A 15083-nucleotide genomic window follows, 5' to 3' on the forward strand; every position below is an offset into this window, starting at 1 on the left:
TTCTCAATACGGAGGAGTAGCAGCCTGACTTCGAGAGTCTCACTCTATGATAAAGAGATATGATTGTTTATTGTTCGTCCCCAAAAAAGACATGAAAAAGGACAGAATTGCAATCCTTTTTTCACTGAAAAAAAAGGGGGAAATTTCAAAGTCAAAATCCTATTCTATTAAAACCATGTTTACAACTCCATCAAGTGCTCTTATAGGAGCCCCATGAATACAGAGAGAGAAAGTAAAGACTATATGCCCTATGTCAAAACAGCCTTTGTCTCTGTTGTGTAGATACAATATTAGGGTCAGTGTGTATTTGATATTAGCCATCAGGTCTTGTAAACAGTGAAACAGATCATACATTTATTCCAAAATACACGTAAACACAAGTCAAAGGGGGCTTTCCCTGCTGCAGCTCAGTGTTGTTAAAGTCCCGTGGTACCCAACCCCTCACTCCCACTCATATACGCACCACCTCCTCTGAACATTTTTATCGCTTCCTGAGACTTGTCTCACTTCCTCAGTCACAACCAAAATGTCTTAAAGGTCTGTAATCCTCAGAGAGAGATGAATTTGTGAGGAAAGTGTGAGCTCCTCGTCGCCAGTATAACAGATTGTGTTTTGCATTCCAGCGTTGTCTTCCTCTGTGTGTGATGACTGTGATGCAGCTGCATGGGAAAGTCCCAGTCCGACACCACATAGGTGCACATGGATAAGGTGGAGGGAGTGAGAGTTTTAGACCATGTGGGGAAATGTGATGTTGTAAATTTATATCAATATAGATCAACAATCAAGTCATTTCTAAACTCCCCATCACAGCACTATCAAGCCACATTTTCTATAAAGCAAAATGAGAATTAATATCATTCACTTTTGTATATGCACCTGTTGGTCTGCGTTGTGTGAAAATAAGGCCATACACTCGTTGGCCCCCAGTGGCCCCCGGACCTTCTAAGTGTGACTGTCCAATCGCAGGTTCTCCAGTGTGTCCCACATTTGTAACATGAACTTTTCAATACATTTCAACATTTTCTGACAACTCTAAAAGCCAAAGAAATCCTAGATAAAAGCAAAAATATAAAAAAATAAAAAGTAAAACTTAGGAAGCTTAAGTGTGACAGTTATAGGTTATGTATAAAGACCAACCACAAGAGTTAAGCTATTTATTTCTTATGAATCTAAACAGCTGTCAAGAATTCTGCATTTAACAGTGTTTGACAAAAAAAAAAAAAAAAGAAAGATGTGAGCTGAAACTATGGGTGTGTGAAGATGAGGAGGCACAGTGTGGTTTAAAGTGAGTGGGGGCTGTTCCTCCCACCATGTGAGAAGTTCTGCCCAAAAGTAGCAGAAAGGACAGAAACACCCACTGAGAATCAAAGAGGGGAAGTAAACTTTTTTTTTTTTAAAGAACAGACTAAACAATTTTAAATAAAAAATTTAGTTTTTTTTTAAATTATTGTATGCATGCATGGATAATGAATGTAAATATGTCTGTGGATTCTTTAAATGATGCTTGATGAATGGGCTGCTATTGAAAGTTGTGTGTAGGTGTTGTGGTGAGCTGTGACAGAGCTGCAGTTTGTTCAGTCCCAGAGACAGCAGTCTACACGCAGTCGGTCTTCACCCCACAGTCTGGATTATCTGCTCAACGTGAGCTGACGCGGTGATGGATACAACTTCAGGAGGCTATTAAACGCTCATGAAATGCTGGGATTTTATGTTTTGGTGAGTTTATTTTTCCTGTTTTTGCTACCGTGGTGTACCAACTTCACGTACCTGCGTGGCTCTATGTTTTATGTCTTCAGATGTGTTGTACATGCAAAGTCTATTTTGAGGTAATATCCTATGAGCTGAAAAACATTAATAGTTCATAAATTGACTCTTCTAGATAATTGAACTTCCCATGAATGAAATCCACATGATTTCCATTTTTGTTTAGATACGCTGCCCCATGAGTTGAACTGATCCCATAATGTGTGTGTTTCTCTGTGCTTATAGGGTGACCTAGAGGCTGCAGCTGCAACGTAACAAACACCCATTGACTGATGACACTTGGCCACAATGCCATGGTCAATTTTAATCCTCCTTACAGTGGTGGCCATGGAGATTTGCATAGGTAAATATGTGTGGATTCACACTAACACCTTTCCATTTGTTCAATTTACTTTTTAAGTTTGGTAAACAGACCTGTGGGGACAAGGCACTCTGGAAAATGTACATTTTACATTGTACATGAATTTAAAAAAGGCCAGTATTTAAAAGTGTGGCTGTTATTTTTGATGTGTTTTATTTAGTGTTGCTATCTATTTATGCTGATTGATGACTTGTCTGAGGTCAAACCGAAATGGGCTTTATAGTAGTTAATTTTTCAATACAATAAAGTCAACCTGGATTATTAAAGATTCAACTACAACACTGAATAAAATGCTAATTCTCTTTTAAGGTGGTATCTGATCTAACAACATTGTGATGTTAAATTAGTGCAAGTTAATGCAGCTATTATGCAGTTTGAACACAACTCAGGGTCTATGTGTGCATGTACCTCATGATAATCCGGCCAAAGTTAATCTTGAAGGTACTCTGAAGATTTGTCTAATTTCTAATTTGCAAAATGTCCCTTTAAGCTTGTTAAAGCAATTTGAAAACAAATCAGAAAAATGCCTTTTGAATCTCATGTTCGCAGGATTTTTCCATATCTGATTCAAACAAATATCTTGAAAAAAATAAACTTGTAATTTAATGAATATGCTTTAGTCCTGTGTGTATAATTACTTATGTCTGCTTTTAGGTGAAAAATCCTGTGTCATCTGGTCCAGTGTTGGATCAGTGATTCAGCGAGGTCGCAGTTTTCAGGTGTTTTGTGTTTTCAAGTACAAGTGCGAGGTCTCCATGGAAGATCACCCTCGCACTGAGCAGAAGCCCAGCAAATTTAATTCCACAACTTTTTATTTTAATGTGTCAAACATAACAATGGACAAAACGTACAGCTGCGAGTGTCAAGGTTCTACATTGGACTCCTGTGGACTGGACATCTCAACAGGATGTGAGTATGAAACACGGTAAAGAGTTTACTTTTCAAACGAATGAACTACCAACTATTACCCCCACAAGATGCTCACAGAGCCACTCTTTCCAACCTGTGCTCATTCATCCCTTGTGTGAATTGAAAAAATACTTAAGGATTACAGAGGCTTTTTTTCTGTGTTGCTCCTCTTTACCGACCACATACGCTGCTTCCACGCTAAAGCTAGAGGACCGCCAAGGTGTGAAAACTGTGACACGTTTCTATTTCTGACCAAAGTAACGTGTTTGATTCCAACGCAACAACACACTGAGACATTTCTCTATACTGAGACATTCACACCATGAAATATACAACTTACTACTCTATCTAGGCAAGATGTTCAGTACTAAAATATAATAATGCTGAAAAGGTGTTATCCTAATTTTGTTTTGAGTGTGTGTTTTAGGTTTATTAAGTACAAAGACTTTCTAATAATTCTCTCTTTAAAAGAGGATAATTTTTTTGCAAAAATATTTTAATTATTGTCTTTTGTTGTTGTTGTTTTGGCCACCAGATCCACCACAAAAACCACATTTCATTTCATGCACCTACAAAATGAATACAACTCAAAGTGGAGATGTTGTTTGTACTTGGGACAAAGGACGCGACACCATTCTTGCATCCAACTCTGTGCTGTGGTGAGGGACTTAAGTGTTCCAATATCTAAATAATCTACTCAATAATAACATATTACAAAGCATACTCACATGTAGTGTCAGCTGAAACTTGGCTTTGTGTGTTTTAGGATGACAACTTCAGCTGGAAAGAACTCAACTGGGCCAGTGTCATGCAGTGCGAGTGCAACTAAGGGAACTGAGCCCCTATCAGCCAGTTTCACTGTGCCCAGATCTGTGCAGCGTATCTCAGTGTGGGTCCAAGCCGAAAACAAGCTGGCCAGTGTGAATTCCTCCGTCATTAACTACACCCTCAATGACATTGGTGAGACTCACAGTTGAGCTTCGTCCCTCAAGAATGGTATAGTTTCAATGTTGTTTCAAGTCATGTGATCAGAATGACTTGGCTGTGACCAGGATTACTCACTATCTTTGCAGACGAGACACTTTCTTTTTTAAATTAGAATCTTAAAGTTCAGGATAATTATTGGTTCCTATCCTCCTCCACAAGGATGAATAGAAAAAACCTTGTCCTGTAACCATCAGAAGTTGAAAAGGTCATCGAAGCTGGTGTTGTCAAATCTGCACAGTATTGATGTTTAGAAATCATCTGATTACACTCCCGTGTTGGTCAGCAGCTATGCCATTCCCTCCTGTCCTTGGCCAGCCGACTTGCTCTTCCCGGATGTGCATCATCAAAGTGGAGCAGTCTGTGAGAATCGAATACCTGGAGATCCAATACAAACCCGACCAGGAGACATGGAAAACTCATCAACCAAACTCGGTATGTTAAAGCAGTTATCAAAACCTTTGTAACTAAACAGTTGCTGGATGATCTCATAGGTCCCCTGACTACTCAAAGCTGAATACCGATATGAGTGGCACCATTGTGGTGTGACACACTGAACCCACAATGATGCGCAAATTTTGAAAACAAACAGAAGTTTTGACTTTGTATCTCCGGCAGGAGTTTTTGAAGCAGGCTGATAACCTGAAGCAAAAATCTGTGTGAAACGTGGAACATTTGACGTTAATTCAGTTCTGTTTGTATATCTTCAATAAAAAAACATCCATCTCATGGCGCTTTTACAGAGAGGGAAAAAAACTAACAATCCCACATGAGCAGACACAGACGACAGAGAGGAACGAATCACCATTTTACCAGGAATAAACCAGAGAGCAAGAAAATAGTAATAACAAAATTGTCTGCAGGCTCATGCACCTGCTACAGAATTGATGCAGGCGTGAGGCACAGGTCATAAACTTTCAGTTACACTATCAGAGATCCTGCAGGAAAGTATAGAGAGGAAGGAGGGAGGGGAGAGCACAGACGACAGGAGAAAGGTTATGACATCGTAACATATACATGTACAATATACAAAGCCTTGCTCTGTGCATTGTGGAACTTCCCCCGGCAGACACAACCTTTAGAAACTGAACCAATAAAAGCAGCATATCTGACCTGAGTCAGTCCACACTATAAGCTCTATTAAATAGCAGTTTTAAGACAGATCTCAGAAGTAGGGACTACTCTACTGTGCCTGGTCAGAATAAGAAAATCCATGGAAGATAAGTTGTATTCTTCATTTACAGGTTATGCAGATGATGTCCCCTCAGAGCTGGTCCATCAGTTCTCTGGAGCCTTTCAGGTTGTACCATTTCAGAGCCCGATCCAAATTCAGGACCGGGCTGTGGAGTGAGTGGAGCGTGAACACTTACAGCTGGACTGAAGAAGAGGGTAAGCAACCACATGATCACCTACAGCTCTGTAGACTTCTGTTTACTGTTTGTTTTGTTTTTAAATCAACGGCTAACTCTGCCTCCAGTCGATCGGGTCGAGAGAGGGTTTTGCAGAGTCTGCACGGCTCTTCATCGATGTAGAGTAGCAGCACACGCAGTAATATCCGTTTTCCTCTGGGGTTTTGAACACTTACCAGCTCGCTACCAACTGAGCCACAATCTAAACCATTTCTCTTGGTCAGATCATAATCAATACGTAGGCAAGTGGCTGCTGATTTGGAATGAAGTTCAGTTGAACAAACCAGTACAGATGAAGTTATAAAGAAGACATGAAAGCTTTATGGAAAATACATCTGCATGTTGATGGCGTGAAGATATGTATGCAAGCTGTGAGTGTGCTGTCGCGACAGATCATCATTTCTCATAAACCAAATGTGATAGCAGAAGTCAAGGAGGGAGAGGCCTTCACTGCAAAATTTCTGTTGGGTAATCCTTTTAGGTTAGGATTAGATCTTTTGTTCGGACTTTTTTTTATTATTATTTCTTTTTCTTTTTCAACCATATTAAAAATAGATGCTTTTCATCTTCATGGTCACACGTTGAAGTAACTTAGTAGCACAGACTTTGCTGTGAGCCACTGATAGACATATGAAACTCTTGAATGGCATAAATAACCACAGTGAGCGATGTTTTGCCTCTTCGTGTGAAAAGAGTCACATGTGTACAAGTGCGGCTTTAATCTACTAATTTGAAAACTGAAGCAAAGACCAATTTCTGGTCATTCACAAACAAAGCTGAGGCATCAGTAGACAAACAGTTATGATAAATTGCTCACGTTACTTTTCTACATTACATTAAACAGAGGTATTATAAGTATATAAGTATTCTTGTCAAAGAAACACATTTAGTTTTCTATATATAGCTTTACTTTATGGGCTTATTTTAGCAACAATATGACTACTGGAAACGGAGGGTAATTGTCTGGGATGATGGGAGTAACAGGCGTCATGTCAACAGCTTTGTCTTGTAATTGAAGCGTCAGAAGACCTCAACCATGAAGGCTTGAGTGAGCTTGACAAGGTTAATTGAAAGGAATACCAACACATTAGGTAGGTGGTTATATTGTTATGGCTGACTAGAGAATTCACCGTTGAGTTTGGGGGAGGGGTACATAAAAGTCACTCTATTTATTTTGTGCCTTGATGGCTCATCTGCAAGCACAGGTCAACACGACAGTGCAGAAACATGGAGCGCTCACATGTGAGAAGCTCTTCCTCCAGTCTGTACACAGATTACAAAGCAACATGACCTTTTCCTTCCTGACTTCTGCTGACAGGTCCACACATTACTGTCATAAAGGAAAAGTCCCCTCTGCTGCTAAAGTTACAGATCACATCCTCTCCAAGATGTCAACTAGTTTACTTTCAGGATATATGAAGAATTTGTTAAAAAAATATAAACAAACTGCAACAAACCACACGGTTGTCACATATTTTGAAGCAGACGTACTTTTCGGACTGATCCTGTCGGCCTGCAGTTTCAAGGAACTGTGACTCATTGCTGTCACACTTCACAGGGCTGCACTCTGAATGTCATGTTCATGTACAACTGATGAGGAAATCTTGATACTTTTGATATCCGCCCATATATCATTCAGAAAACCATTTAAATTCTGCACAGCCAAACCACTCTACATTATCAGCGTTCTCAACTGACTTGTTGGTTTTGTTTTGTTTCTTCATTTTAGCTCCTGCTAAAGAGTTGGACGTGTGGTTCACACAATCTGAGTCTGACTTTAAATCCATGCGAGTTTATTGGAAGGTAAGTTTTAAACCATTGCAAGACTAGACAATAATCTGATCCAGTGTCTGCAATTTGTAAATGGACTTTACCTACATAGTGCATTTCCGCACATGATACTTTCCACCGTTCACGCATACGTACATGCCATCACTGTCACACTCATGCACAAATGGCGATGGCAGCCATGTCAGGTGCTCGCGACTTGGGATTCAGTGTTTTTCCCAAGGACACTTTGACACGTGAACAGGGTAAGATGTGCGACGCAACCTCAGGATTGGAGGACTGCACTTCGACCGTCTGGGCCGCAGTCGCCAACTGTTAAAACTCAGAGCAGCTCTTGATTCCATCGCTTTGTGAGTCAGAGGGTTTGCAGTCTCCATGTGCAGGCCGCTCCTCTTTTTCACTGTGTGTGTGTGTGTGTGTGTGTGTGTGTGTGTGTGTGTGTGTGTGTGTGTGTGTGTGTGTGTGTGTGTGTGTGTGTGTGTGTGTGTGTGTGTGTGTGTGTGTGTGTGTGTGTGTGTGTGTGCGTGTGTGTGTGTGTGTGAGATATGTGGTGTGGTGTTGTAACTATAGTAACACTTTCTGATCTACCTGCTTCGAGACTATGTTCTGCATAAAGTAAAGGTCAACCATTGACCACTTCTGAGGTGTGACATCCTCATATACGCATATATATGAGGATGTACACGTACACGTACACGTACACGTACACACACACACACACACACACACACACACACACACACACACACACACACACACACACACACACACACACACACACACACACACACACACAGACGGTGTCGGTGTCGGTATGAAGACAGTAAGAGGTATGTGAAACCTGAGAACAGACACCACAGTTTCAGTTTACAAGAAAAAGAGGACCTGAACAGAAGTGATGAGCCTCACGTACTTGATTTTTTGTGATATGCAACTACACAGCTCATTTGATCCTTTCCTTTTCCCTCTGCTCTGCAAACACTTTCATTTACAGAGTAACCATTAGTTTAAATATTCACGTGATGATTTACTTTCAAAGATGTGTCTAATTTCAGGAGGCGAACATTTCCATCTCCAGAGGGAAGATCATTGAGTATGGAGTCAGCATCAACCCAAAGTTGAGCCCCACCAAGCTCAGTGCAGATGTCAGTAACTATTCGTTCTCTCACTGTTACGACTGTGAAGTGACAGTTTGGGCACGCAACTCCAAAGGGTCGTCCCCTCCTGCTAAAATAATGACCCGACGCGTGACAGGTAAATGAGAATAAAAGAGAAGCTATTTATTTGACTGATTGTTATTAGACCATTATGAAATAGTCACTGTGAGCTTTTATGACCTTTGACATAAACCACCTGTAATTACCAAGAGAGCCGGTCCCCCTGAAGGAAAATCATGTTTTTTTTTCATGGAAAAGTACCAACATGAAAATGTGATAAATACTTAAGTGAAAGTGATTTTCTTAAAATCTAAAAGTAACACCAAATCTTCTGCGGCACTCCCCAAGAAGAAGAAAAACGACGCCCACGAAACAAAGTTTTGATTCATACATTTGAATTTCATTCTGTTACTTTTCCTCTACTTTTTGATGTTTCATGGCTTATTGGACCATCTGACTGGTTATTAGGATAAAATCTAGTTATACGCCTGAGAGACTAAAAATACTTCTCTGTAAAATACAAACAATAGTTTGTAAAGCATAGTTTTAATCTCCATATTGTCACTAGTTTCAGACGTTCGCCTTACAACTTTTTCCATTTGTTGTTGCAGACTTTGAGTTACTGGTACTGAAAAAAGAATGAAGTTTCACTTACCTTGGTGGAGTCATATCTACCACTCACTTGTTTAGCAAGGCTTTTTTATATTATTGTGAAGACACTATACGGGTAAAACAAACTCACAGGAGCAGCAGATAAAAATACTGAAAAATAAAAAGTGCCGCGATTAAGTGACTTTCTGTTGTTTTCCACCATTTGAATTTTGACTGCTTTTGTATCTGGTTATTGTAGATTATAAGGGGATTGAACCTTAAGGGGTAAATGTTAGAGAAACTGAAAACATGCTGGTTAAAACCCCCTCCATCACCACCACGACCACCACTGTGGGTGGCACGTACAAAGCTGTTAACCTCCAAGAGAAGCCATATTTTTGTATTTTGCCACTGCAATACAGGAATTTTTCAAATCGGGCTCATACAGTGCTGAAGTGGTTTGCAAACAAGACGCGAATGTTTGGGACAGGGGGGTCTTGTTGCATGTGGTACTGGTCCATTTGTGGGTTTTGTGTTGCTACTTCAGTTTTCACCCACAGTCTAAAAACATGCTCAGGTAACCCCCCTCAAGATGTGCACGTAACACAAAGCAACAACAGTGTCGCCATCTCCTGGAGGACACCCGAAACTGCACCATTTCCCACTGGCTATGTGTTGGAGTGGTACCCACAGGGCCGCAGGCTGGAGGAGGTCAAATGGGTCAGACTGGGCAGCAGTGACAACCACGCTCTCATTTCAGGTGGGAATCTAAGTTAAACAGGATAACATGCACAACAGAGATCAATAGTTTTGATTGCTTTTTTTTTGTTGTTTTCCGCTTTTCATTATCGCTAATTTCTGTTCTCTGAAAATGCTCCGCTGTATCGGTCCCGCAGATATGAGGCCGTTTGAGTGCTATGAGGGAGCCGTGTATGATTTACATGAGGACAGCTCAGGGAGTGGGACCAGGTTCAAAGCTGTTGCCATTTCAGTGTCAGGTAAGCCCCGAAACACATTAATCATTGTTCTTAACCCTAAACATACACCGATTACTTTTAAATTACTAAATCATCTTATACAAGTGGATTTCAAAGTTGTTTTTATTTTTGTATTACAATTACACGTTGTTTGTTTACAGCTCCGGCATCTGGCCCAATGTTCAATGACACGGTAGATGGAAACAAGGTGAAAGTTACCTGGGAGCTTCCGAGGAGTCAGCGTGGCGGTTGTATCACCATGTATAAATTGTATTTAGAGAACGACAGCAGCATCTGGAAGACGTGTAAGAACAACAAACAAATTTAAGTGTTTATATGTTAGACACTAAGAAAGAAGCGGGGAGAGACATCTTCTATACGTGCACCTTTTAAACGCTTAAGAAAACGACTTACCTGACAATTACATTCATCACTTTAGTAAATATGGTAGATATGTACTGGATTTCAAAAAGCATATAAACACATTATAAATGTAAATCAACAAAAGCCATGATCATATGGTTCCAAATTTGATTGAAATATTTATACTGAACTGATGTTTGTGAGACGTTTGTCACTTGCAGAAAAGCACATTTTCTGAAATGTACTTTTTAACTTTTTAGACTCCAAGCCTGCAGCACAAAAGACGCACATAATCAGGGAGCTGCCTATCGGTGACTACTACCTATGGATGACCGCTTCAAATGCAAAAGGAGAGGGGCCCAGGAGTCGGAAAGCCAAGCTCTTCATTGTTCATCGTAAGCATCTTTTCAAGGATATTCTTCTTTAATGGAACACTCACTCTGTACCTCGGGGACCAGATGCACTCATCTGCTCTCTGTGAAAGATTCATCTTGGGAGGTCAATTAAACTCTCGTGTTTATGGAGAAAATATGAAGTCCCTGTTCGAAAATAACCCAGCTCTTGATTCTTTATGTGATAAAGAGGATGGATCATGTTCGATGGCCACAAATACAAAAACCTCCGTTTGAGTTTGATAGGGTGTCATGAATTACTTAGAGTTGTGAATGTAAGGGTGTTCCATTCTACGTCTCTTTGCATATGAACCCATAGTCCGCTGGAATCAGCTCCCTGTCAGTGTGGTAAACCAGGACACATGATGAACGTAGGATAATCATAAATGGTAAACAGATTTCACTTATATATCGTTTTTCCACTGCCTAAGCAGCCCCCAATGCGCTTCACACTGTTATTCACGTTCACCCATTCGCACACATGTTCACACACCAGTGGAGGCGGCTGCCATGCAAATTGCTCAGTCCATCCAGACAGATGGAGAATCGAACCTGCAACCTTCCGATTGTTTGCATGAAGTGTGTATGAAGCTCTGCAAAATAAAAATCATATTGGAGCTGAAAACCCACCGTTGGCTCTTCTACTGTCACTGAACACCAGAAGAGTCGCAAAGTTGTAAATCTGGATTCATGAGGAAACGGCATTCGTGGGTTTTTATTGTGATTAGGTTTCATTTGAAGTTGTTGTTGCGACCATGTTTTCATGGCACACTGTGAAATGTCAGCGGGGAATAAATCCAGTCGTCATTGAGAAGCTTGTTTGTTCTTCATGTCTTGTGTGGTTACAGAAATCCTACTACATGTTAGCAGCAGTTTTCATAGAACACTAAAGTAGTTTCTACACTGCCGTCTTAAACCTTCATGTTTATTGTTGCAGAGGAGACGCCCCTGTCCAGTCTACTGGTGTGTGTCGTTGGCGCCGCCATTCTGCTGGTACTTCTGTGTTTATACCAGAGTTCAACGGTAAAGCAAAGGTATGCAAGCAACAACTCTACAGGTTTATACAGACCAAAGTTATTCATACTACTTCATGTTTCTAGTTGTGCAGATGAAAAACAACTACGGCAAAGATTCTGCAGCGATACGAAGACGTCAAAGTATCGCAACGACTATTGTTTGTGCTTAAGGTGTCGTGTGGTAATTCTCCACCTTTCTGCTCAGGTTCTGGGAGCTTTTCCAGTGTATCATGCTCGATGTTGTGCCTGATCCTGCAAACAGCAAATGGGCAAAGGAGTGTTCCCAAGAAAAGGTGATTGATGTCAAGCGATACACAAACACAGCTGCGGCGTGATCCCCATTGACCTTCAGCTGACCAAGTGTCTTCCTTCCCACCAGGGTGAACTTAACCTACAACTCCAGCTCAGTAGCTCCACCGAAACTGAGGAGGAACAGGAGCCCATCCTGGTGGATGTGGAGGAGCTGCCCCGGCCGAGCGGTTACACTTCTGCACTTAAAATCATCCCCTCGCAGCTCCCTCATCAGACCAGCCTGAGCCACGACACCGAGCCCGCCACGCTGCTTTACCCTCTGACCTCGTACATCAAGAGCTTTTCCCACGACTCTGACAGCTCTGAACAAACGCACACCTCCATGGACACGAGCACAACCGTCGACTACATCTCTTCACATGGCCCGGGAGACCTGGATGAGGAGGACGAAGACGAGGAGAGGGAGGAAGAGTTTGTCGACATGGATTTCTTCCCCAGCCAGAACATCTTCATGGAGTTTGGAGGGAAGTTGACTCTGGACGCAGTGAAAATCGACTGCAGTGACTTCTTTCAAAACTTGGACATCTGAGCTTCTCTGCAAATTAAATTCCAAGATGAGCACCACTGGATCTCCGAGCCCTGGCACAGGGACTGGATTTAAGGTGTGAGGACGTATTTGAAGAAGCAGTTAGATGCGACGTGCATATGAATGAACTACCTCTTTACTCACTGAAACCAGGACGGATACAAAGCAGCTTTCTTACCAACGTTTCAGCTTCAGTTACACTCTTATCAATACCTGAAATGTCCTTTTTCATTTTACGCATTACAAGTGTTTTCACCCTTGAACACACTAATGGCACAACTAAAATAATCACAGCCCAGCTGATATTATCTCAGCCGAGGTTAAATTATGTATTTAATGAAGGCTTCATTATTTTTTGTTTCATTCGCAAATAGGTAGACTGCTGATTGTATCTAATTGAAAGTGACTTCAGATACCTTTCATCTTGTTGATTTTACTTGAAGTATTATTAGTAGTATAAATGTTTAATTCTTGGTAAAAAAAAAATCTGCTTCAAAAATGTTTCGTTCAACTCAGAATCATGTGCACGCTTTTGTGACTTAGAGCTCTGCTGCTCCCAGTATTAGTGTTTCCTGAAGCGCACCTGTACAGATGAATTTCAATTCAATTAATTTCTTATTTATTCAGCGCCAATAACAACACATTCATCTCAAGGTACTTTTGAAGAGCAGAGCCCAACTATTCTATATATATATATATACTAGGAAGTCTCTGTTCCTCCATGGTAAAACAATAAATTACTTGCTTATCTATTATAAAAACAGACTAAATAGAAATGTGGCTCCTTTTTGTCAACAATTTGTCCGTGACTGACTTTTCTATTCTTACTTCACAGTGTTGCGTTTATGAAAGTGTGAGGACACAGCATCACTGCAGGAAGCAGACTTGTTACAGCAGATATGGCAGAGCAGCAGAGACAAAGTTCAACGTTTTTATTTTAACCCTTTAGGTGAAACTATGCAGGAAGCAGAGTAACTAATAATCTGATAAATCAGACCTCTACTGTGGCGAGTGGCGCTTCAAGAGTTGTCTTGTAATTTTGTTGTACTTGTATAATGACAATAAAGTTATTCTATTCTATTCTATTCTATTCACAGTATGTTGGGCCTACAAGGAGGGGTTGTCCTGAGTACTGATCACAAAGTATATGTTAACATATTGGGATGGATGGGACATGACGGAGGTTTTCAAGGTGTGGGGTTGTCCTCCCCTACAGGTTTCAGTGTGGCACAGCAACAGGAAATGTGTTTGACATGAGGGAATGTTGTTTCCCGGTAGTATTTGTTTTCATACAGTTCAAATGAAAATCCAGCACGAGAAAAGTTATATTTTTGATGCCCATGGAGTTTGTGGGGAGATTCGAGAGGAAGCAAATTATAGTAGCTAAGGCGTGACTTGACGAGATTATCATCAAGCATGGCGGTAATGTTGGGGGTGAAGGAGGCATGGGTGCGGTTGATATGACGCAGATGGCAATATGCAGACCGAATGATAATATTTATACAAAAGACTCTCAGAAGCCACTCGGTAGCCGACGCTTTTTAGTGAGCCGAGCCTGAAGGAATCAGAATTCCCATCACTACCACAGAGCTCACGAGAAGTCTTCCCTACCTGCAGGCCATCAGACTTTATTGCTCCTCAATCTGAAAGTCAAACATGAAGCTGTTCAAAGAAAGATCACATGTCTCAATATAATTATACACGATTTTCAATTATTTCTCTCTGCACAGAGAACCTAAGTCAAATACCTTTTCCATGGAATTATCTTTCTGATTCTGTCCCCTGGTGGCGCAGACGAGGTAGTGCAGGAATCAAAAAAAAAATCTGGACTCGTACATTGTTCACAATTTGACAGGTTTAAAAAAAAAAAAAAAAAAGTTACAGGATTCTGCCACAGCCAAATGAGAGAACGAGTGCTGTCTTATAACTGGTGTCCTAGTTTAACATTCAGCACGTGACTTTGTTGACTCAAATGAAATGTAAACAATCATGTCAACAAACAGGCCAAAAATGTTGAAACGGTAAAGAAACACACTGCTGAATGTGTCAGCAGCTTAGTTTTTAAGCCAGAGTGACTTGTTTAATGAAATTGAGCTGATAGGGAACTAATCAATTCATTCTGAAAGAAAGAAAAAACAGAATCCATCAAACATGACAACCATATGGCTCCAAACAAGACAGAGGACCGTTTGATTTACTGGATCAAGTGTTTCCTGGAACATTACTGTGAAGTTTCATCTAAGAACTTTGATATGAAGGAAGATCTGCTGCACAGAACAAGGAAGGACACATATCCAAACATTAGAAGCTCATTGATATGCTAAGTTAGTGGGTTATAAAGATTAAAATAAATAAAATAAAAAAATAAAACTCAAGTCCTTGTCATAAAACTAAAATATATGGATATTTCAACCTTTTGAATTATGAGGAAAAATGTTTATATTGTGATCCACATTTTTGAGATTCCGAGTTCTAATTGTTGTGTAATAAAATATACAAAAGAACGTTTATCTAAATGAACAAAAGTGGAATTC

At 40.5% G+C, this 15083-nt stretch overlaps 1 protein-coding gene across 3 annotated transcripts; it reads left to right on the forward strand.

Annotated features, from left to right (window-relative positions):
* The first annotated feature begins 1559 nt into the window (after positions 1–1559).
* Positions 1560–13632, forward strand: il12rb2 (interleukin 12 receptor, beta 2a). 3 transcript variants are annotated; one of them, XR_013935682.1, is made up of 17 exons: positions 1577–1716; positions 1990–2107; positions 2780–3034; positions 3570–3693; positions 3801–3994; positions 4308–4453; positions 5263–5407; positions 7157–7230; positions 8271–8469; positions 9541–9723; positions 9860–9961; positions 10102–10245; positions 10564–10698; positions 11633–11729; positions 11917–12004; positions 12091–12625; positions 13385–13628. XR_013935682.1 is itself a non-coding variant. In XM_080472785.1 (16 exons), the coding sequence occupies exons 2-16, from the start codon at positions 2053–2055 to the stop codon at positions 12550–12552; spliced, it is 2403 nt and encodes an 800-aa protein (XP_080328911.1). In that variant the 5' UTR covers positions 1560–1716; positions 1990–2052; the 3' UTR covers positions 12553–13632. The 3 variants fall into 3 exon arrangements, 2 of the variants coding, with proteins under 2 accessions (XP_080328911.1, XP_080328912.1); XM_080472785.1 differs by having other exon boundaries at positions 1560–1716; positions 12091–13632; XM_080472786.1 differs by lacking the exon at positions 9541–9723 and having other exon boundaries at positions 12091–13632.
* The last annotated feature ends 1451 nt before the right edge of the window (positions 13633–15083 follow it).

Source organism: Lipophrys pholis (assembly GCF_963383615.2).
Source record: "Lipophrys pholis genome assembly, chromosome: 10".
NCBI lineage: Eukaryota > Metazoa > Chordata > Actinopteri > Blenniiformes > Blenniidae > Lipophrys > Lipophrys pholis.

Bases quoted from the DNA above. Each gene is read 5' to 3' on its own strand.
- il12rb2 (XM_080472785.1), top strand. From the start codon at position 2,053: ATGCCATGGTCAATTTTAATCCTCCTTACAGTGGTGGCCATGGAGATT. The intron at 2,108-2,779 runs GTAAATATGTGT...GTCTGCTTTTAG, and splicing joins GGCCATGGAGATTTGCATAG to GTGAAAAATCCTGTGTCATC. The intron at 11,730-11,916 runs GTATGCAAGCAA...CTTTCTGCTCAG, and splicing joins AGTTCAACGGTAAAGCAAAG to GTTCTGGGAGCTTTTCCAGT.